General features: G+C 39.1%; 1 protein-coding gene and 1 long non-coding RNA gene across 2 annotated transcripts in view; one reads left to right on the forward strand and one right to left on the reverse strand.

Annotated features, from left to right (window-relative positions):
- Positions 1-22,308, forward strand: part of LOC133839641 (protein timeless homolog) — a 63,361-nt gene that overhangs the window by 9,190 nt on the left and 31,863 nt on the right. Inside the window, 6 exon segments of the mRNA XM_062271271.1 lie at positions 1,448-1,571; positions 2,337-2,503; positions 8,245-8,407; positions 10,252-10,385; positions 10,458-10,538; positions 14,634-14,734. Of these exon segments, the coding sequence (XP_062127255.1) occupies positions 1,448-1,571; positions 2,337-2,503; positions 8,245-8,407; positions 10,252-10,385; positions 10,458-10,538; positions 14,634-14,734 (770 nt within the window).
- On the reverse strand, positions 17,025-18,481 carry LOC133839643 (uncharacterized). Its single transcript, XR_009894113.1, has 2 exons — positions 18,062-18,481; positions 17,025-17,693 (listed from the first exon to the last, which is right to left on the reverse strand). It is a non-coding gene; the product is annotated as an uncharacterized LOC133839643 (long non-coding RNA).

A 22,308-nucleotide genomic window follows, 5' to 3' on the forward strand; every position in this document is an offset into this window, starting at 1 on the left:
CCATGCTTTTCTCACTGTCTTTTTTATCATGTCTTTTTGTCGCACTCTCAAGCCACATAGATATAGCATAGTATATACATAGAGAGAGATATTCGCCTATATATACTAACTATATACTATATAGTACTTGCCGGTCATGAAAGTTTCTGTTTATTTCCGCAAATGCAATTTGCCGCTGCCCGCCTGCTTCGGAACTTTCTTTCTTTATCGTCTGCCATTTTCTACTGATTTTGCACTATATAAAGCATGCTATTGCAATAATGTATGACCGTAAAAAGACGGCAAACTTCTGCACAACACTCAAACCAACAAAAAAAGGACTGCAGAGATGAAAAAAAATAGAAAATAGAAAAGTGAAATTAAGTTTTCAGTTTGGTTTAGGTGTTTTTCTGTTGCTCCGTTTGCTGCAAATGAATTCAAGAGAGGCATTGACCATCAAACGATCATGTGGCAGAGTCGAAACTATGTGTGGCATTTGCGTAAAATGATTTCTACCTCTGGCAAAGTTTTATAATTGGATAATTTTTGTATTTAATTTTTGGCAAAATGTATTCCAAGTAATTAAGTAAAAGAATTTTACTAGCCATAAACTACATTTTATTATACTAATTTTGCAGTGCAATTAAATTGAAAGTTTATAATACTTATTTGATGTTAATCAGCTCCACAAGCTAAATGAGTCTTTTCGATTTATGCTTGTAATTTATACACATCAAACATTTATTGGTTTTAGATCTAAATGTGGAGATTGCACTAATTGCGCACCTGTTTCCGGGAACGTTTCAGTGTTTGCTCGTTTATAATTTTATTGATTTTATAATTTATTTATTTGAGTTCAGTTGATTTGGTGCTGTTGCTGCTCTTCTGCTTCTGCTGCTGTCGCGCAAATTGTAATTAATTTGATTTTAATGCCTTTTCAAATGTTTGGCCCCCCGATCTCCTTTGCAGCAATTGCAGAAACTTTAATGACCGCCAAAGCAGCAGACGTCGCGTTGCTAATTTTGCCAACTTGCCAGGCAAATGCAGCAGCAGCAAGTTCTACAAATGCAACAACAGCTTGGCATAAACCAAACAAACGTGTGGTTTGGCCACGCCCACTGTACTGCAGGTGGAACGGGCGGCAGCGGCAGTGGCAACTTAGGCTGCCACTCATTTGTAGCGCTACTTAAAAATTAATTTTGTTAATGAGTTTTTCACTGTGCTTCAACAGGCAGCTCTCTCTCTCTCTTTCCACCAAACTTGCCAAGCAAAGCCAGCAACTTGCAACAAGCAACTTGCAACTGGCAACTGGCAAGCTGCTTACCTGTTCTCCCGCTTTGCAGCGCACACTTTAGTTTAATTCGCCATTCGTATACTCTTTATACTTTATACTATATAAGCATGTGCTTGTATTTTAGATTAAATTCGTGCTTAAATGTTTCCACTTCTCTAACGTATCCTTTTACAGCGAGTCACTAAGCGTGCAATGTTTCCACTGGGTTCTGACGCGCATGCAGCATGACATGGACATGATTCAGAGCGACAAGAAACAGGCGCGTCTCTGGGCCAAGCGCCTGCATGTGGCTCTTCTGGTAAGTAAATGCATTGGGGCCATCTAAGCTTAAGCAAACGGTGTATTTGTGCGTGTGCGAGTGTGTGAGTGTGTGTAAGTGTGTGTGTGTGCTTGTGCGTTTACTTGTTGTTGTTTGGTTTGGCACTGTAAGTGCACTTTTGGGTGCACTTTGCTGGAGCTCAACGTTATCCTTGAATTAAGACTGAGCTTAAGCCAACTTCACATGCTGTGGCAGCGCTTTGTTTCAAGTCAAGCACTCCGATAAGTCAGTTCGAAATACTCTTAAATTATATATTATATCTATAATGCGGACTATTTAAAATATCAAGGCCCTGTATTATGGACAGTGCACTTTAGTGTTAAGCTAAAAAAAGTAATATCAATTTCACGCTTTGAAATAAAATCTCTCAATTAAATATTAATTGTCCGATAGCCATCACAATAAAATGAATACGACAGCTTTTCATTTATTTTAATTGGCCAAAAATGAACTTTCATTTTCAAATTCAAATAAATAATATAAAATTTGACACTGAAAGTAAAAATATTAATTTAATTAAATCACGTTGATATAATCAATATATAATTAGCTTAAGCGCTATTAATAAAATGAAATTTTTCGGGGATTAAACAAAAGTTGCTGTCAAGAAATAGATTTTCTTCCATTACGGCAACTTAATTATATAAATTACTATATTAATATCTACTAATTCAAATGCAATTCACACATTCAGCAGTCGAGAAGGGGAATCCCAGTTAATCCTTATCCATTTTTTAATTAAAGACATTCCGCGAATTGCTGCAGAGCTTGCTGGGACTGCAGAAGCTGAAGGATGATGACAACGCGCGTGGCCTCTTTGATATGTTATTGAACAATGTCTGCTATGTGCTGGAGTATCGAGAGACAATACTGCATTTGTTAATGAACTACAATGAGGCCCACAGCACAAAGTGAGTTCAAACGCCCAGTTAACACCTAAACCACATTACTATCTCTATCTCTGCCAACAAACGATATCATATTGAAAATAACTTAGACAGCATGCCGTTGGCCAGGCATCACATGCCACACGCTGCATGCCTGGGTTTGCCCCCGACATAGGGCATGGGGCAAGCAACGAATACGCTGTGTGTGTTTGTGTGTGTGTGAGTGTGGCTTGAGTTCGCTTGATGGCCACAAATAAGCAAGGCAAACACACTCGCTGACTATCGCTTAATAGGATTACCAATGGAGTTGCTTCAAGACCCAGCAACGCACACACGCGCATACACAGATATTCATCTGAATTCTAAGCTCCTGTCCGGCCAAAAACCTCTGGCCCCAATCGACAATCAGGCATTGTTTGTCTTGACGGCATGCTTTTGTCTTAAGACTTGTTTGTTTGGCTATTTGCACAGCTGTCTGTGTGTGCGTATGTGTCTGTCTGTGGGTGTGAGTGCAGCGCCAATGTTAAATGAACTAGTTGCGCTTTGAATTTGGAAGAGAAGAAGCAACCGGAGAGCAGAGTGCAGATTGCAGCGAACAGGGGAGTCGGCGAAAACTTTAATTGATTTTACAAGCATGTGCGGCACGCGTGCTCTGGCATTAAAATTATAGCATTTGGTAACTAACACACACACAAACACACACGGGAAAGGGGAATAGGAATGAGGAGTAAGGACAACGCTCGTTGAGAGCCAGCGCATGTCGAGCATCGACTGTAGTTTTGGGGTGTTGCACCTTGCCAGCTGCATTCTAATTGCCATGTTGCCAAACTGTCGGGGCGGAGACGAGGCGCCGACATTGTGGTGGCCTTTAACTGATTTACATAGCTACTTACACTGTTGGCATGCAGCAGTGCTTTCAGACTCATTAACAACACAGCACTTACCCACTTACACACAGTTAGTTACTTCCCCAGTTATTCCTAGTTACCCTCTCAGTTAGTTAAGCACTGCTCCAGAAGAGAATAACTCAGCTGCAGCTTAACTGCTACTGCAGCATAGGTGTGTGGCAAGCTTTGAGGACTGTAGTCGACGTGCATGCGCTTTCAATTGCCATTTAAAAAGTTTTCGGATACTCTTTCCCTTTCTGTTTGCTTTCCTCATTTCGCCTTGCAGCAGCATTCGATCGAAATCCATTTAGATAATTGCAATTTTTTTTTAGCTCTCATGCCAGGCATGAAAAGCTAAACTCACTTGAATATTTCTAAACGGATGCACAAATTTATCTGTCAAACAAACTGATGCAACATGGTGTGGATGCCATCGCTCCATCTCCATCTGCATCTGCTTTTGCTTCTGGTACCTGCAATGAGGGTCGGAAAGTGTGTTTTTGTGTCACATCCATCGGTGGCAAACAGAACATGTACCATGGGGAAATCAGTATTATTTTCAAGTAAATTTAAATACGTAAATTGTTAGCTACAAATATCTTCTCGAGTCTCCTTTTTCATTTACGCTTTGTAGCGAGTTCGTTACATTTATCTATTGCATCCTTTAGTTCTTGTGCTGACCCACAGTGCGTGTTGGCAAACACCACACACATCAATGTGGGTTCAACTATCAACGTGTCAGTCTGCTGAATGAAGAGATGGACACAGATATAGATAGACATTAGGCGGATGGGAATGCATTCGGAATTTTCAAAGCACTGACTAAATTAATTTAACGCGCAAACATGAAATTGACAGCATGCGGCAATAAAGCAAATGCAACTGCATTTGGTAGACGTGTTGCAGTTGCACGACTGCAAGTTATCCTCTTTAGATGTACAGAATACTATTGTGTAATCCTTCTGTAGGGTGCATTTTTATAGGGTGTACTTTTATAGGGTGTACTTTTATATGGTGTACCTTTATATGGAGTAGTTTCTGTAGGGTGCCATTTTGTAGCTTGTAATTTTGTAGGGTGTTCAACTATTTGGCAAACTCATGACAGTTGTTGCTGTAATGCAATTGGCGAGCTATTGAAGCGATAATATTGCTGGCAAAAATCAGATCGATCGATTAAATATTAACTGGGAAATTATACGAAACCTGCATAGACATTGCTTTCAATTAATCTTTGCAATTAGCGATAAAGTAACTAAGTGCCGTTGCCTTTTGAACTGCAATCAAAATTTGAGCACTTGAGAGATTGAAGCCTTTCGGCGTTCGCATGAATTATTTATGAGCCTGGGCACATTTACAGTCTCCATCCAGCCTCCAGCATCGGGTTGGGTTTCGGTTTGGGTTTGGGTTGCAGATTGTTGCCCGCGGGGGGCTGCAATCAGCGCCCATCACTCATCATTGTGAGAGGCCAGTGATTGTTGTTACTGTTGTTGCTGCTGTTGTTGTTGTTGTATCGTTGTGTTGCTGTCATAATTAATAATATTTTCATTATAAACGTCTTATGGCGACGAGCATCACTCGCTCAACATTTGCCCCAAGACTCGGCGCAATTACATTTTATCATTTATTCAACATGCGCTCAAACTGGGAGCAGCAGCAGCTGAAGGAGCTGGAGCAGGAGAAGGAGTAGGAGCAAGCCTCAACCCACAATCCTCCCCAGGCCACACCCAAGTCTTCTAATTAATTCTGAATGCTGCTCAACGGCGTTGTCATTGTTGTTGCTATTGTCCATTTAATCAACGTAAACGCGAATATCAAATCAACCATGGCCAGTATCAGCAGCAGCAGCAGCGGCAACAACAGCAGTGGCAACAATGAGTGGCAAGCAACAAACCGCGCACATACAAATTAATTATAAATAATTTATTAACGATTTATCTTTGTCCCATTTGGCAACACATGAGTTTGAGTGGCCCTTAACTGTGGCTTTCTGCTGGGGTTGAGGTGTATGTGTGTGTGTGTGTGGATGTGGCTCAAATGGCATTGTCGCATCGTTGCAACGATGTGTATTACCGTAGTATGTAGGCAACATTGCTCTGCTGGCGCTTGTAAAATGGTTTGTGGCATGCAATTTGTTATGCAACCATTACCTGGGCTATGCTTACAACACAACACAGCCCAGCACCCTCACTGCCAAGTGTTGCACCCGCATTCTGCACTGCGGTTGCTTAGCGTTGCGGTCAGTAAACACCAGGAGTTGGCCCCCATTCCCCTTCCCCCCTCTCATCGTTCAACCTCATCACTCGACAGCTTGGGCACAGTTAGTCAGGTGCCGTCAAATGTGAGAAAATTAATATTAAATTTACTTCAACTGTACATATTAAATATGCAAAATATGAAATTTACTTTCAACTTGATTAATAGGCGTTTAATCATGTGGATTGATTCGAGAATGCAAAAGTTGTTGAGAGCCACTACAAAATTTGCTGATGGAATAGTTTGCATTTGCATTTTGCATTTTGTTGCAAACCTGAAATCAGTGTGCACCCAACGCGACAGACAAGTGCTGCACATTGTGTAGTGGCTGTTTTTTCGCTTCACTTGCCACTTGTGGCGACCACAGCGACTGGCTGTGTTGTGGCAAGTGCAGAAATAGCTGCGAATGATTTGCATTGCAGTTGAGTTATTATTATCAGACAGGCAGCACACGCAAATGGATGGATGGCTTTGATGAGCCAACCGCATTATCAGTCTAGCCTTTTGGGTTTATCGCCAAATTGCAGTTAGAGCAGTTAACAGTTGCTGAAATGCGCAAATAAGTATGCTATGAAATCTATTCAATTATTTAAAGATATCCAACACTTTTGTGCACATATTTCTTTAACTGAGACTGCAATTCGGCTGCATTTCAACTTGCCTCGCTGCATTCGATTTGTTTTTACCTTTGTGCAAAGTGCATTCTGTTTGCAGTTGTGGTGGAGGTGTGTCTATGCTGACAACCATTTTCATTACAGATGCATTTCCCCTTGGCACTGGCGGCACATTGACCGCATTTCCGAAAATTCCGACAGCTTCTAGTGGGGCCTGCTTAAATTCACAATGAATTTGCATAAATTTCGGAAGCTGTCGCATCGATTGGGACCCCTTTTCGGAATTGTATTTCCATTCACAGCACTTTCTAAAGTTTTTTCAAAAGAGTTTTCCATACCCTGCATTAAAGGGATAATCAAGGTATCAATGCTCATCGAATACTATTTAATCTTAAGGTAACATGGGTTAAATAAGCAAATAGTGTATTCTGATTATAAAGAATATGAATTACAGCCCTGGGATTACAGCGTATCTTTAAGTTGAGCTTGAGACTGGTTGACAATATCTTTCTTAATATATTTTTGGCGAGTAGTACAACTGCGATCAGGTCTGACAATTAGAGTGCGCGCTTCAGGACTTGACACATAGGCGCATTCAGTTGCTCACGCACACGCACATATTCACACTCACACACTTTTATACACACACACATATGCAAATATAGCTGCATCATGTACATCGAGAATTTCAACAATAGGCGTCCATTCAGCGAATTTATACGATAATTTCTTGACGTTTGGCAATTTGGCAATTTCAATACCCAGCAGGTTACTGCGTTTGGTTCATCTGAGTTGTTAAAATGCTTGTTAAATTTTGTGGTATGGCAAAAAGACAAAAGTACACAAATTTTCGGCAGATATCTTCTGTTATTTATTCCATCATTTGCATATTTGCAATGCCATGTTCACAATTTTGAAATGTTTTGGTTTCTATTGAAGAGGTCAAAGGGCATTCTGTTGTCTATCATTTATACGTAAATTTTGTATGGCCTTGTTTGCATTGTCCTTTTCTAAGACGCGCGCGATTTTCATTATTCAAACAGCAATCAATCATTTTAACAAATTGACGTACACAATGACGTTGCCTTTTTTATCCGCCATTTTTTCTCATTCTTGATTTGGTTTTTGGTTAAAAACAATGCGGAAGTTGCGCCAGCTTTTTGGCTACGCGGCAGCTGATTTTGGCAGTTTGCTGTTGGAATGCTTTTTTGCCATTTTCCCTTTTAAGGCTAATTTGCTAATTGGAGGCGTCATCGTCATCCACAACGTCAATGGCAACGGCAACGGCATCAGCATCAACGGTAAAGGCATCGACATTTTCAGAAGGAGGGGGCAAGAACAAGAGGCCACATCATCAGTCAACGACGTATTTTGAATTGAGTTGGGCTAGTTAACTCATCCCAAAAATGTTCGCCAAAGGCCGATAGCTTCGGGGCGGTGCCACTGGCAAACTTTGTTCGTTTGTTTTGCCTTTTTAATGTGCTCGATGAGTTTCAATAAATTTGGAAGCAGCCTTTTTACTCTCTGCAACTTTATTATAAATATAACCCTGGAACTTCTAAATATATCGAGAGTTTAAAAACAATGCTGTCAACTAGTTATTAATAGAAAAGGTTGCAATAAAGAGTCACATATTTGATATATCACTTTAAATTTAACAACGCTTGACTGCTTGAAATAGAACAAGAGAGCTACTAATAACGTATTGTATTTAATTATTGGCAACCACATAGTGTCGTCTGCGAGAGTCATAGATAAATAAATGTACACATTTTTGATTTAATGAACTGGGGAATAGAATTAAACGTATTATTGGGGGAGCAGTGTGAAAGGCTGTAAAAATAATAATAAACCATTTGCAATATTTAATTGAATTTTCATCATGTGTGGTCATATTTTGCAGCGTTTTCATTCAATTTCAGCAATAAAGAATTTAATTACTGCATGCATATGGAATAATTTTATTTACTAACTCTTCCTCTTCCTCGCTTCCTCTCTCTCACACACACAGAGTCTTTCTACGGGATGTTGTGGAAACGGCAAATGTTTTTATTAAAATGATGGAACGCTTCTGTCAGGATGCAGTTGTCGTACAGGACAAGCGTCGAACTGGCGGTGGCAAACGCAAGAAGCAACCTCCGGCGTCCAAGTCGAAGCCGCCACAGCCAACGGAGGTGAGTCAACAGAAAATTAAATTGAAAATTTTTTAATGCTTATAAATAAATTGCTGCATTAAGTGACATCATTTGGGCTGCGGGTGTTGGCCACTGGTCGCGCCATTCGCTATTTGGTGTCCGCTGCCACCCGCTGTGTGCGCCATAAAATATTCTCTAAATTGGCAATAAAATTTAAAACAAATAGCCAAAAGCGCCAGCGGTTGGGTCAAAAAACAATTGTCGTCTATATTGCCCAGCAGCAGCCAAAGATTTATAGGTTTGATCGTGAAATTTAATTGACTGAAAGTATGGTTAAAAATAAAATAAAGTTCATCGCTGCGATATGGAAGTCGGTGGTTTCATTTATTTACTCGTTTCTATACTTATTTATGTGCAGTTTAGTATGACTATTTATTACAGCTACCAATCTGATTTACATTCATCTCCTAAAGTACAGTTTTCTGTGTTTGGGGACTTTACCTGGCTCTATCCACCATGTGTTGAAGATATGTTTAAAGGGCAATTAAATTGTAATTTATGGTTCAGTTTATCATGACATTACTAAAAATCTTTTGATTTTATTTTAATATTAAAGTTTGGTACATTTTATTTCATTTCTTGTTATTCTGACATTTTTAAAAATAGTTTTTCTCTTTTTGGTTGAACACTTGGGCTGCGTTGGTTGCACCGCCAAGCGTGATTTCCGGCCAAACGCCAACACTTCGCCAATTGTTCACCTCAAACCCTCAGCATACCGCAGCAGCTGCCGTTGCATAGTGCAGTTCTGTGGCCGCCATTTTGGGCCCCATGGCCACTGAATGTTGGCCGTGTGGTCCGAACGGACATGTCCACATTTTGTTTTACTTTTTTTGTTGACTGCAAGCCTTCAACTGTGCTAATTTTTGACATATTTATTTGCACAGCCGCTGCCATCTTTGTGCTTTGTTGCAATTGTTGTCAGCTTCATCACGATCCTTTTTTTTCGGCCCATCAACTCCCAATTGTGTGTGTACGTTAATTTTTGAACAATTCATTTGTGAATTCAAGTACTTGGCATTTGTTAAAGTGCCAACAATATTGTAAATGTAAACAGCAAATTTAAAAACAGGCAGAAAAAATGTTTTTGTCTGGCCGGCTTTTCATAAAATCTGTTAACATATTAGCGGAAAAAATGCCAAATACAATAGCTCAAAATATGCAGAAATTTTTGTGTTTCAGTATGGTATATTCGTCCAGACTATATCCTGTTTAGCTCTCTAAAGCTTTAACATGACAATCGTAACTCCCAGCTAAATCTCATAGTTAAGTAATTAAAATCATAAATTCTATTTTCATATTTAATAAGAACTATTTATTAATTTTGCAGCTGGCTAATGCCAGTCTTTGACGATTCCCAGGGTATTGAAAATAATGTTTTTTTGTCGGCATTCATATTAAAATATGTGGTATTAAACATGAAAATATGCCAATGTCCTTGCAATCGATAGACGCGCAATTAAAATATGCATTGTTAACAAGGCCGATAAGGACGAACATGCAAATACAAGTGCAACTGCAGCGGGAGTGGGAAAATCATTCACTAAATGAACAATTATTCGTGCAATTTTTATAAAGAATAAAATCAAATTGAACATTTTGGTTTGCATTTAAATCTTTTTCAAACATTACGCATATGACTTTTACATTGTTCAATCATTTTTTCTGATCAATAATAAAATGTTTCATGTTTACCCAACGATGTTAGCCAAGCTGATTTTATTTTTTATTTGGCTGCTTTTTTCATATTTGCATGTGCGAATGTCTTTGAAAAGGCAAATGTAAACATCTCTTTAATTTAAAAATCTGCTTATTTTAAATTCCAGGAAGAGCTTTCAAGCAAATGGGCCGAAATGGCTTCAGAGGTAAGCATGCTCTTGGCAACAGAATTGCAATTGCCGGAACATGAACAACCTTTGCCATTTGATGCTGCTTCGGAGAAGTCCATTGATGATCAACGGTGAGACGTCTATTTCTATAAATAATATTCAATGTGCCTATTGTGAATTTCTTAAAATTTGTGTGCTTTCAGCGAGGATTGTATGATGCGCATAAATAAATTCCTACGTACCGGAAAGTTGGAGCATGGAATTGCCTTGCTGCGATCTGCCAGGTAAGTTAGCCTTGCAATTGTGTATTGGCCCTGGCTTTGAGGAAAATTTTTCAAATTGAGCAACAACTTGCTGCAGTAATCCTTTTGAAAATCCTTCTTTTAATAACTTGACATTGACTGTTGCTGGCTGCGGGTCAGGTCTTTCTTCGCCCCATTGTTGGCAGCACAGAAAATGTATAAAAGCAATTCGCATAATAAATTAACCCAGGTAAAAAAGTGGAGTACGAGAGAACGATGCAGACGTTGCGTTGCTCTTGTTCTCCTTGTTGTGTGTTGCTTTAATACCCTGTGTGTATTGCAATGCATGAGAGGGATATAGGGATACATAAGGAATGCATATGTCGAAATCCTTTAGCTCACAATGGTATTAAATTGATGGATAAAACTCGAGGGTATCTGCAAGGCGAAAACACTCCACTATTGTGCTGCACTTTACCATTTTTCTCTCTTTTGTTCTTTCTCCTTTTTTTTTATCTCTTTTCACGTTTACTGTTTATATTTCATATTTTGCTCAGCGATTTTCTGGCACACAGACTGTCCTTGGCTGGAGAGCAGCTCTGGCTCTGTGGCTCTGTGGCTCTGTGTGGTCCTTAAATTAAATAGTTTTTATTTATTGTTAAGGCAGCGCACGCCCGCATCCCCGTCGCCGGTGGTCGTCGCGTTGGCAGGTGCTGTGGTAACTACAGATAATGGCTGGGCACGGAATTCTGTGTCGTCCTTTGCGCGGCCACTGGAACTTCTGCACCAGCTCCTGCTGTTGCTGCTCATTATGTGCCCAGGCTCTGCAACGCAATCAACTCTGTCACTGGCTTTAGTGGGGCGCACGATTCAGTTCAAGGCGTCTGCGTTTCAATTCAATTGCCAGCTCAATTATGTAAAGCCCCATGTTTATTGTTTGTGCTGGAAAATTGCGTGAAAATAATTTACCTTCTTGCGCGTCAACATTTAAACAAGCCAGGCAAGAAGGCAGGCGAGCAGGAGAGCAAGCAAGGTGTTTGCCAAACAGATGTTGAACGCTGTCAAAGGCTGTCGCATCATTCAGATAGCAATGGGGCTTAAATATTTCCAAGCCATTTATTTATAAACATCATTAAAATTTTCTACCTGAGCTGATAACGCCACTACAGTGAAGATGCGCTGCTTCTGGGAACGCTGCTCTTGGCTTATTGACAATCAATTAGATTGTTACATTCACATTCACTGAATAATGTCGCAGATGTGCCTTAACAATCATTGACAATTGACAATTGTAAGAAAATATATATTTCAAGATTGTATTGATTGCAAAGTAGTTGGGGTTGTCTTCTTCTGAGTACATGGCGTATACGCAATTTTTTGTCCATTGTGTATCTTCATTTAAATTTATGTGCATTTTAATTGTTGCCAACGAAATTTGTTGCATTAAAATATATGTAGATGGCAGCAGTAGCAGTTGTTACTGTTGCTGCAGTAACAGCTTAAAAAGGTCTAGACGCTTTTTGTGCTAATAAATTAAAATACGATGTGCATAGACCCTACTGCAAGGCTATTTCTTCATCCTTTGCCCTTTCCCTATCCCCCTCCCAGCATACATCCTTCGCCCACTCGCACTTCATCTGCCTTTTGTCTGCAACTTTTTGCGCCCTGTTGCCTTGCACTCTGCGTCTGGAGAGTTATGTATATGCTGTATGTATTCTGTATGTTATTTTTTGTTGCCACTGAGCATTTTTGGGGTAAACAAAAATATTGAAAATAAACTAAAGTTATACTTACACACAAATAAACATGTACATACGAGTATACTTTGCATACATATGTGTCTGGCCTGGCATGTAAGTGCCTTCCAACCAGACTCCAAATGTTAAATAAATATGTGTGTGAGTGTGTGCGTGTGTGCATTCCAGCATTTTTAAATACTTGCCAAGTCACACTATTATGTTTTTTCATTTTATTAACAACGTGAAGAGCACAAAAAATACACATAAAAAAATAAGGGACAACCGTCGTGGAGAGAGATGGAAAACTGAAAACGTTTTGGTTTTTGCTTTCCCGCCACCGGCTTAATGGCATCGTCGAGCGCCGAGCTCGAGCAGAGCGCACAAAAATGTCAGCTTGAAAAACTTTTAAGTGAAGTAAATGCGAAAAATGTTTATTCAAACTTCATTTTAGCTGCAACTTTTAGTCTCCCTTCAGCCTCCATTTGCAATCTCTTCGCATTACAGTTGCCCAGCAGACTCTTAACTAAGCTTATTTTAGCCAGAGTCTGCTTTCTCTGTGTCTCTGTCGCTGTGCTTATTTAGAGATGTTGCACTGTTGCCACTGACTACTTTGCATTTAAAGCTGTTAAGCTGACTTGTAGATCATGTTTAACCAATTTATCCGTTACCAATCGCAAAAAATGAAAACAATTGGTTATAGATGAATAGTTTAGGTGGAAATTATCAGTATTTATTGTGTTGCCAAACGATAATTGGGTTAGTTCTGTAAAACACATATTTCAGTTGTCAGTTGTCAAATGCGCTTTGTGAGCAGTGTATATTAGATTGTTGCTGGTATATAATTAACCAATATTTGGTTGAGGCTCTGCGAGCACACACAGAAACCACTAATTGCATCGTGGGGTCAACTGGTAAATAGGGAAAAAGCGCTAGAGTTGCGCATTAAATATGTTATATAAGTTTTGAATGAACATGTTGCAGGGCACAGATCAACCAGCCAGCCAGCATCGGTGGCATATGCAATTGTAATTACGAGGTACTGCGACTGGCATTAGCCTTGGCAACGGACTAATGAGAGGCACCCAAACGGGCCGCAGGATGACATAACTTGTGCTCCTTCTGCGCGAAACAGGATTCACAATTTGCCATGCAAAAATCTAAAACTGTTTTCAACTGTTGCCCTCATTCGTGTGCGAGGTGTCTGTTGTGTGTGTGTGTGTGTGTGTGTGGCATGGAACGTGGCATGTCTGTCAATTTATTGGCGCTTGACAGCGAAAAACATAAGTTGCACTATCGCACCACAACACACACAACGGCAACTAAACGAAATGGCCCAAAGCTGCTACTGCAACTCGCTGTGTGGCATCCACTGATATGGCCAGCCAGAGAGAGAGTCGCAGCATTGCAAGCGTTTTCGCCAGTTGATATTTACTTCTCTTTTACTCTGTACATCTATATCTCTTCTCCGTCTCTTTCTCTTTTATGAGTTCTCGCTCAGACACACACTTTCTATCTGTGTATGCGTGTGAGTTGCATATTAAGCTGCTTTCAAATATTAAATTAACAGCAGCAACAGCAACGGCAGTGGCGCAAAAGCCTGCAACTGGCGCACGCATCACACAAAAACTAACGCACACACACATACACACACACACACACACACAATTTGCAACATGAACAGCACGCAAGGATTATTTGTGTGCTGCACCAAAAATGAAACCAGAAATGCAACACGGCTTCTCTATTGCTGTTGGTTGGGGGTGAGACTTTTGGAAGCAAGCATAAATGTGTGTGTGTGTGTTGTTGTTGTTGCTGTGTTGAGCAACACGAGAAATTTTAACGCAATTTTAAACGCATCAATTTCATTTTGTGAAAGCTAAAAGCTTCGCTTGTTGCATGTGCTGCGTCCGGATTTTGCAGCATGACATGGAATCTTGTTATTGTTGCTTTAACAGTGCTATTTCCATTGTTGTTGTTCCTGTTGTTGTTGTTCTTTGTGTTGTTATTGTTGCTCATGACGTGGCGGTTGTTGTGATGCAGGTACCATTATAGGCCATTGCTAAAAGTTGACTTCTTCTCTCAACCACTTTGCAAAATTGTGCGAATATGAAATGCTTTAGCAACCGTTCGCTCAATCAATCTAAATAAGTTTTCTCTCGCTCTCTGTCATGTCACAAAAAGAACAAATTTGATTTTAATTCCGCATTAAATTTCACCTGAGTGAGATGAAGACAAAAGCATAAATGATTGTGGAAGCCATAATACAATTATGCGAAAAATATTATTCTCTAGGTGTTTAAATTGATTTATTATTATGTTGGTTATCATTTTTAATTTGAAGAGTATTTATCCCCTGGCAAAGTTTTCACTAGTTAATCACATTTTATAATCTTTGCAGAGAAGTCTGGCCAGAGGACGATGTATTTGGTTCAATTACCGCTGCACCTGAAGATGAATTGCTGCTTTTGCGTGAGATTTTCGTGCACAACATTACAACAGGTGAGTGTGTATTCGGTGTTCTTCTCGTTCTTAATTATGGTTTATTGCACGCGCATTATCAAAGGTCACCCTGGCCGCATCTATGTTAGTATCAAGGAAGCGAGCAAGCAAGCGACGTGGTCTGACTGTTCTTTTAATTAAAAATGAAAATCTGCCACTTGGCATTTGCGTGTCATTTATCTTGCAGTGTCCCTTTCTCTTTCCCTTTTGCCTCTTTTGCTTTTGATATCCAGCTGTGCTTCTGAGCTAATTCTAGCGCTCTATTTTGCATCTCGACTCTATAAATTTTGCTGGCCGAAATAAGCCAAATTATAGCGTAACTTTCATCGCTATAAACTTACTTGTGTGTGTGTGAGTGAGTCCTTGTTGCACTGCGTCTGATGCTGTCTAAGTTCGCTTCTTTTTTTCTCTGTTTTGCTGGCTCCTTTGGCTTTTTGCCTTTTGGCTGTCCTGCGCTTAACAAATTATCCAGCAGAAATTCTTGCGCTTCATTAAAAGTAAAAAATGGCATCACAGGACTACAGGACGACTGGCCAACTGCTCTCCGCCCCGCCCCGCCCCATTGCTCTGCTTTGTAATTCAGTAGTCAAAAGCGGCAACAGCGAATTGACTTTGCTCTGCCAAATGAATATATATTAAACTCGTAATTGTTTTTTTTTGTTTTTATTTTGTTTGTTTCGTTGCTCTGCCAAGTGCATTGGCATGTAAAATTTGTTGTTTGCATTGTCGCTTCGTTCGATTGAATGAAAAGTCTAGCGGCATTTACAATTTACTGTCCATTTCCTTCTTCGGCCCTTCGATATATAGTCTGTATATATGTATGGGTGTATATATATTTTCCGTTTACTTCCTGTGCTAACGCTGCTGACATGACTTTTCAATTTTCAAGCGATTTTATTTTTATGCAGCTCTTGCAGCTTCACACGACACTCTCACGATATGCAGCTTATATCCTGTACACAGACATCTATACTATAAGTGTGTACATATTTGTGTTTGTATTCTATATAACTTATCGCTGTCAATGCAGTTGCCGCCGTTCTTCTGTGCATATTTTCTGCAGCTGCTCACCTGCAACGATTTTAGCAAAAGTTTCTGACAAGCCTTTTAAAACATATCTACGCTTGACAGTCTTTTTATGAATTACGAGCACACGACGCTTATGAAATGTGTGTGTGTGTAGAAGAGAATATATACGGTACATATACGATAGATATATGGAGATAAGACATGGAGGGATTGAGAGTTCAAAAGACCTTGACAAAGGCAAAAGTTTACAAGTTTCCAGCAACTTATGGAAAATCTTAGTTTTTTGAGCGTAATTTATGATTTTGTTTGCTGAACCAAAGTTGCACCTATTTTTAAGCTATTGAATTAAATCGAATGTAGTTTTTGAATATATATTCTGCTTTAAACTGTAATTCAAACAGTTGTAGTTATAGTTTGGTAAAGTCCCATCTAAAAAAAGTGAATATCCCTTCGATTGTTTAGACTGCTTCTGTCTATGCCTTGAAGCGACTGACGCAACGTCCTGGCGTTCGTCCTGGCGTCCAGATAAAAGAGAACCCGATTTGCTCAAAGCGTTTCAACCCTTTTGTGTCTGTGTCATCATTTTAAGCGTCGAGCTCGTTAAGCCCCCAGACAAAAACCGCGCCTCATTCTAACAGTAACCATGGGATTTGCTGGCCAGCTTAACGCCTTCTCCCCACACAGTCAATAGATTGATGGCCAGTTGACAGTGGTCTGGCTATAACAATGTGCAATATACGTATGCGTCACACAAAAAAACAAAGCCAGAGCAGGAAAAGAAAAAAAACAAAAAAGGAAAAAACAGCCTAATGCGACTATTTTATACCCTACCCTACCCCTAGAGTATTCCCTACACTATTTATTGAAGCAGTTTAACTTTATTCATTTTTCATTGCCTAAGTTGAAATAAAAAAGTTATGCAGCGGTAAAATTTTCAAAAGAATTTAAATGGTTGAAAATGTTTATCCTTTGCGCATATGTGACAATAGTTAAACAGAATGAATCTGAAAATTTAAATGCGACTTACCTTTTTATAGCTACATATTTGACAGAGGGTATTAATGCGAATATTAAATGTTAATGCTAATTCCCTAACATGAAATGGTCCCCAAAGTGGCTTTTGGATCAGTCTGTGTCCTCGTTGAATTTCGTTGCTGCGGATTTTATTAATTACCAGGAACCACAAACTGCATGTTGCATGTGGCCTGTGGTTTTCGTTTAATTAACGTTTTTTTGTTTTTTTTTTGTATTTGTTGTTGTGTGTTGTTTGTTTCATTCTCGTTTTTATTTGATTGTTTTTGTTTTTGCATTGTGCTGTTGGTCGCAAGACAAGCAACAAAAATTGAGCTGACATATAAAATAATTTATGGCGCGTGCCTATTGTATTCTGTGTATTGTTTCAATTTCACTTTGAATTTCAATTTCAATTTAATTTAATATTAAATATGCACACATACGTGTCTGGGTGTGAGGCAAAGAGACACGACGCACCGTGTGTGTGTGTGTGTGAATGAGCACGCTTAGTTAAATCTTAATCAAGTCGCTTTGCTGATTTCGATTTGTGGCGCGCATAATAAATGATGATGCTCCGGCCGCATGCCTCATGCCTCATGCCGCATGTAGCACCGTCTGCGCCCAAGTCAAATCAGCAATGAGAGAGAAGCGCACAGAAATAACACAAAAATCCACTCAAGTGGTAAAACAACAAAAAGTGCAGAGTGTTAACGGGGACAGCGTTGAAGATATGTATGCGCATATATACATACGTATTTGTATATATCTTTGTATGTTTGGAGCCAAGTCTGTGCGCCAAGTTCTTAACTGATTTCCCAGCACAAACAACTTGGTCTCCTGGTTGTCCTGCCAGTCAGAGAGCCAGCCAGCCAGTCAGCCAGCATTTCCCACGTCCTTTTCCTCTTGTTGCTTTTGCCTGCTCGCATAAAAATACAAAGTTTATGTTATGAACACAAATAAAAACAAAAGCACACACACACACAGCAAAGCTCACCAAGAACAACAGAAAGAAGTGCGCGTGTTGTTGAAAAAACGAATAAAATACAATAAAATGAAATAAAATATCCACAGAACAGAGTCACACGACACACACAGTACATTTGCAACTTGACATGGCCACAACTTCTACTGTTGCCACTGCTGTTGCTGCTGCTGCTGCTGCTCCAGCTGCCTGAGTTAGGATGCGCTAAAGCCACTTACCCTCATATGTGTGCTGCGTGTGTGTGTGTGTGTGTGTGAAGCAGACAAGGACCCCATTTGCTGGGTCCGGCTAAGGATACTTACTCAATTAGGTGACACGAACTGACACAGGCAATGGCGCTGGCGATGTTGCTGGCTTGTCACTGATTTGCCTTTCGTTTGGCTTATCCCTTCTGCAGTTTTATTGCTCCTCCTCCTCCTCTTTCTCTCGCTCACATCTTGTTTAATAGCTTCAATTTATTTATGATGATTGGGTTAGCTCTTGTTTTGTCATTAGCTCAACTTGTGATATTTTAATCAAAGCAAATCACAGCTCGCTTGTGTCATATTAATGTGCCGATTGCTCAGCAAGTTTTTTAATTGGTTCTCTTTGTCTAGTTGGTCTATGTAGCAATTTGCGCAAAACAATTTTGACTTTAACTTTATGTGTGTCGGCAAGAAATTGAAAATGAATTCTCAAGGCTCACCTGCACGATTTGGAAAACACCTTTCTCTTGAGAGGTGGCCCGGTCACAGCTGGCGGCTGCGACATTCCGAATATAATGTTATAAAAAAGCATGTGAAATTTAAAGTTTAAATTGAAAAACAAAACTTGCAGCGCTTGGGAACCCGATGTCGTGTTTCGTGGGTGGACGATGTTTAAATGAAATTTGTCAAGAAGTAGTACGGTTGCATAGAGGGGCGTAGGGAACGGTGAAGGGTGGACGGGGAGGAGTCGATTTCTACCTCTAGTAAACATAAAACGATGCACACTTTGGGGACGCACCATCGCAATCGCAACTGAGCGACAATAAAAAGCAAGCAGAGCATAAGGCGAGGGGGCAAAAGTCATAACGAGTGCAAAACCATGAAATGAAATCGTTACCACCCCCCAAGTCGCCCTTTGGCCACCCAAATGCTCGTTTTTTTTTTGTTGCTACTCCCTCTGCACGCAAATGTAGCAAAAATGCCGTATACATTATGCGATTTTTTTCTTCCTTTTGCTGTTTGCTGCTCTTCACATTTGACATTTGCTTTTATGTATACACACATACACCAGCGAATATTTATATGTGTCTGTGTGAGAGTGTCACACATGGTTGCTCCTGCAACCGCCCGCTTTGTCCCCATACATTTGAGTTGCAGAGAAATTAAGCAATGTGTCCCAATGGAGCACTACATTGCGTATACGTAATGCTGCCGCGCTTTTGGCGTCGCTGCTGGTGCTGCATTAAATATGAATGCAATTTAAAGTTGAGCGTGTGTGTGTATATGTGTGTGGAGCACTCTTTGCACATCGGAATCAGCCCAGGCCCAAACAGCCACAAAAATTGTTTGCATATTTATACGAAAAAAAAAAATAAACAGAAATACACAACAACAAAAATTACGTAAGTTTGACTTGCGCTCTTTCCATTTTTTGTTCTGCCTCAACTTGTCTGACGCTAATGGAACGCCATTTGTCTGCACTGCACCGCTGCTGCTTCCAAATCAATTAGACAAAGTTTTTGCACATCACTCAGACATCCATCTGTGTGTGTGCGTGCGTGTGTGCTCATGTGTTAATTTTTAATTTCTCTTTGATACGTTCTGGCAGTTAATTGAATAAAAAATTAACATTTCAATTGTTGCTCAGGCATTACCCCAGGCAACTTAAATTCGAAACGAGTTAAAACAATTCTTCCCATCTTATTAAGTTGCATATATTTCGGCATATTAAATCATCAATTTTGAAACTACTAAGAAATGTTAATATTATCTTATTTGGTCAACTCTAATAAAACTTTATTTCTTTGAGTCTTCCCCATGTAGTATTCATTCCATAATCATAAGAGCTTCTTATTGAACTGTCAACACGTGGCTGTCATCTGCTCTCAAAGGCAACAAATTTCGTTATGTTTATTTGTATTATTATATATTTTTTTTGTCATTAACCTTTTTATTGGCAGCAGTTGCGCACATTTCGGTTGACATTTGTTGGCCTCCACCGGCCCGTAAACGGATGGGAATTTTAATGTTATTGAATGCCGCGTTCATCTTGTTGCAATATTGAATATTTCATCTCTGTCACACTGACGCACACACACACAATGTCGCACACATATGTATGGATCCATACAAATTTCTTTCTAGATGTGTGTGTGTGGCCCATCAATGTGGCGGCGACTTTTGTTCCTTCCATGAGGAAAAAACAATAAGGCTGCGAGAAAGGGCGAAAGCAGAAAAAAAGAAAAGCCAATTGACTTTCATTTTGTCGGCAATTTTCAGAGCGTCGTTTGTTGAGAGCAGCAATTTACACACACGCACACAAATACTCTCTCACACACATACATACGCAGCATATGTGCTCTTCCTGTTGCTGGACACAATCATCTGATTGCAGTTCGATGTGAAATAATTGGATTTGAAATAAAATTGTTCGCTGTTTTGTTTAGTCGGGTTATTTGACATAACCAAGAGAGTGTGTGTGTATGTAGAAGAGAGTTTGGTCTCTTATTGGTATAATGTCGGTTTCCTTTTAACTGTCGCATGCGTCACTAATTTAACGTTTATTTTTATTGTCATGTGCAGCTGGTCAGATCTTCATTATTAATGCGAATTGCCGATTGGTTCTTAAAGTAGTCAAGTCAAAAGAACTTAGTGACCCAATTCCAGGAAAGTGAAGTGAATGTTTTCAGCTGGTCATTGCACCGATATCTAACTGGTAGATACGCATTTAACCTTACCATACACTGGTTATACAATTTGTGTATTCGAAATGTTTTTCCATTGATGTGGCTGATTGAATGGGGATTTAAAAAAAATTGGTAAACACATTTGATATGCGTGCGATAAATTTTAAGTATTGTATTATATCCGGCTCAGCAGTTTATTTATTGTTATTTTGCATTCAACTAATTAAAAAATAACAATCCTTGTGTTGCTTTTTTAATGGGTTTCATTGAAATAATTACGCAGTTTTGTGTTTTTTGTAATTAAATAATTTCCAGTTTTTATTTCGCATTTTTTTGTGGATGCCATTAAAATGTTCGATTTGAGAAGTTCTCATAAAATTTGGCTTCTCTGCGCTTTCTCTCGTCTTTCTATTATTACTTATAAGCTATATACATAATACATATAATATTTATTATTTACTTTTAATATCGTCTTCAATTTTTTATATTTACTTCATATTTATATTTAACGCCTTGTGCCAAGATGTTGGCTGCACTAGTATTAGCAAATGTCTAGCAAACGATTCAATTTCGAGGAGCTACTACACAAATCTCTATAATTAGATTAAATAATCTACTTATTTACAAAATACACACAGAAATTAGTATTATTACTTTGGCAAATGCTTTTTGTGTTGGATCTATTCGTATGTCTATGTCAATTTTGGGAGTTGTTTGTCTAAACTGAATAAGTAAATATTCAAACTGTAAATATAAATAGTTTTTGTTTTGTTTTAAATATTTATATTCTCTGCATTATGCTACAATTTGTTCATTTTTGGTTTTCTGTATTTTTTTAAGTATTTTTTTTTCTTTTTTAATATTATTTTATTCTTTGTCTTTTTTTCAATATTTGGCAATTAGTTGCTGCTGATGTTACGGTTGTTGTTAGTTTTGCTGTTGTTGCTGTTGGTGTTGTTGCGTTTGTGGCATTTACAAGTTGGTAAAATGCGCAAAATGAAATGCCAATATTTGCTTTTGCGTTTTATTTATTGTTTTCTATCTTAATATTTATTCAACACAGAATATTTGAAATTGCAGTTTGTATAAACTATTCGCCATGTATTCATTATATAATATTCGTGATCTCATTTTTACATTCGGAATTTAAAATGTACAACACAATTAAGTTTAATTATTGTTGGCTTCAATGGATATTGTTTTACATTTTGGCAATGTCCAATTATGTGCCTTTATTTACGATCTAGCCACAGTTAGCTGCCAACTGAGAGCTGCGAACAACCAACTGCCAAATGCCAAATGTCGACTATATAAATGGCCAATGGCCAGCGGCCAGGAAAAAGCAACTTATTTTCACATAACTTGGTGAATCGCCCCCATTTATGGCCCAGAAATGTCGTCTAAAAGCCATTTAGCAGGCAAATAATTACGCCGGACTCAACAAAACTTTATTAACTGTTCTCCACAGTACAGAGAGTGTGAGAGAGAAAGAGGCACTAAAATTCCGTACGGGGAATGTGACCCAAAAGTGTCAAATATCGAATTAACTCATTGAGAGTTTGTTGTCGGAATTTTAGGAAGGCCTTTGCTGCTGCTGCTACTGCTGCTGGTGCTGGTGGGAGTCATCTTAAAAAAGTTACTAAATCTTGGCCAGCTGCGCATGTCATAAGCATGAAA

Source organism: Drosophila sulfurigaster, chromosome 2R (genome assembly GCF_023558435.1).
Source record: "Drosophila sulfurigaster albostrigata strain 15112-1811.04 chromosome 2R, ASM2355843v2, whole genome shotgun sequence".
NCBI classification, from domain to species: Eukaryota; Metazoa; Arthropoda; class Insecta; order Diptera; family Drosophilidae; genus Drosophila; species Drosophila sulfurigaster.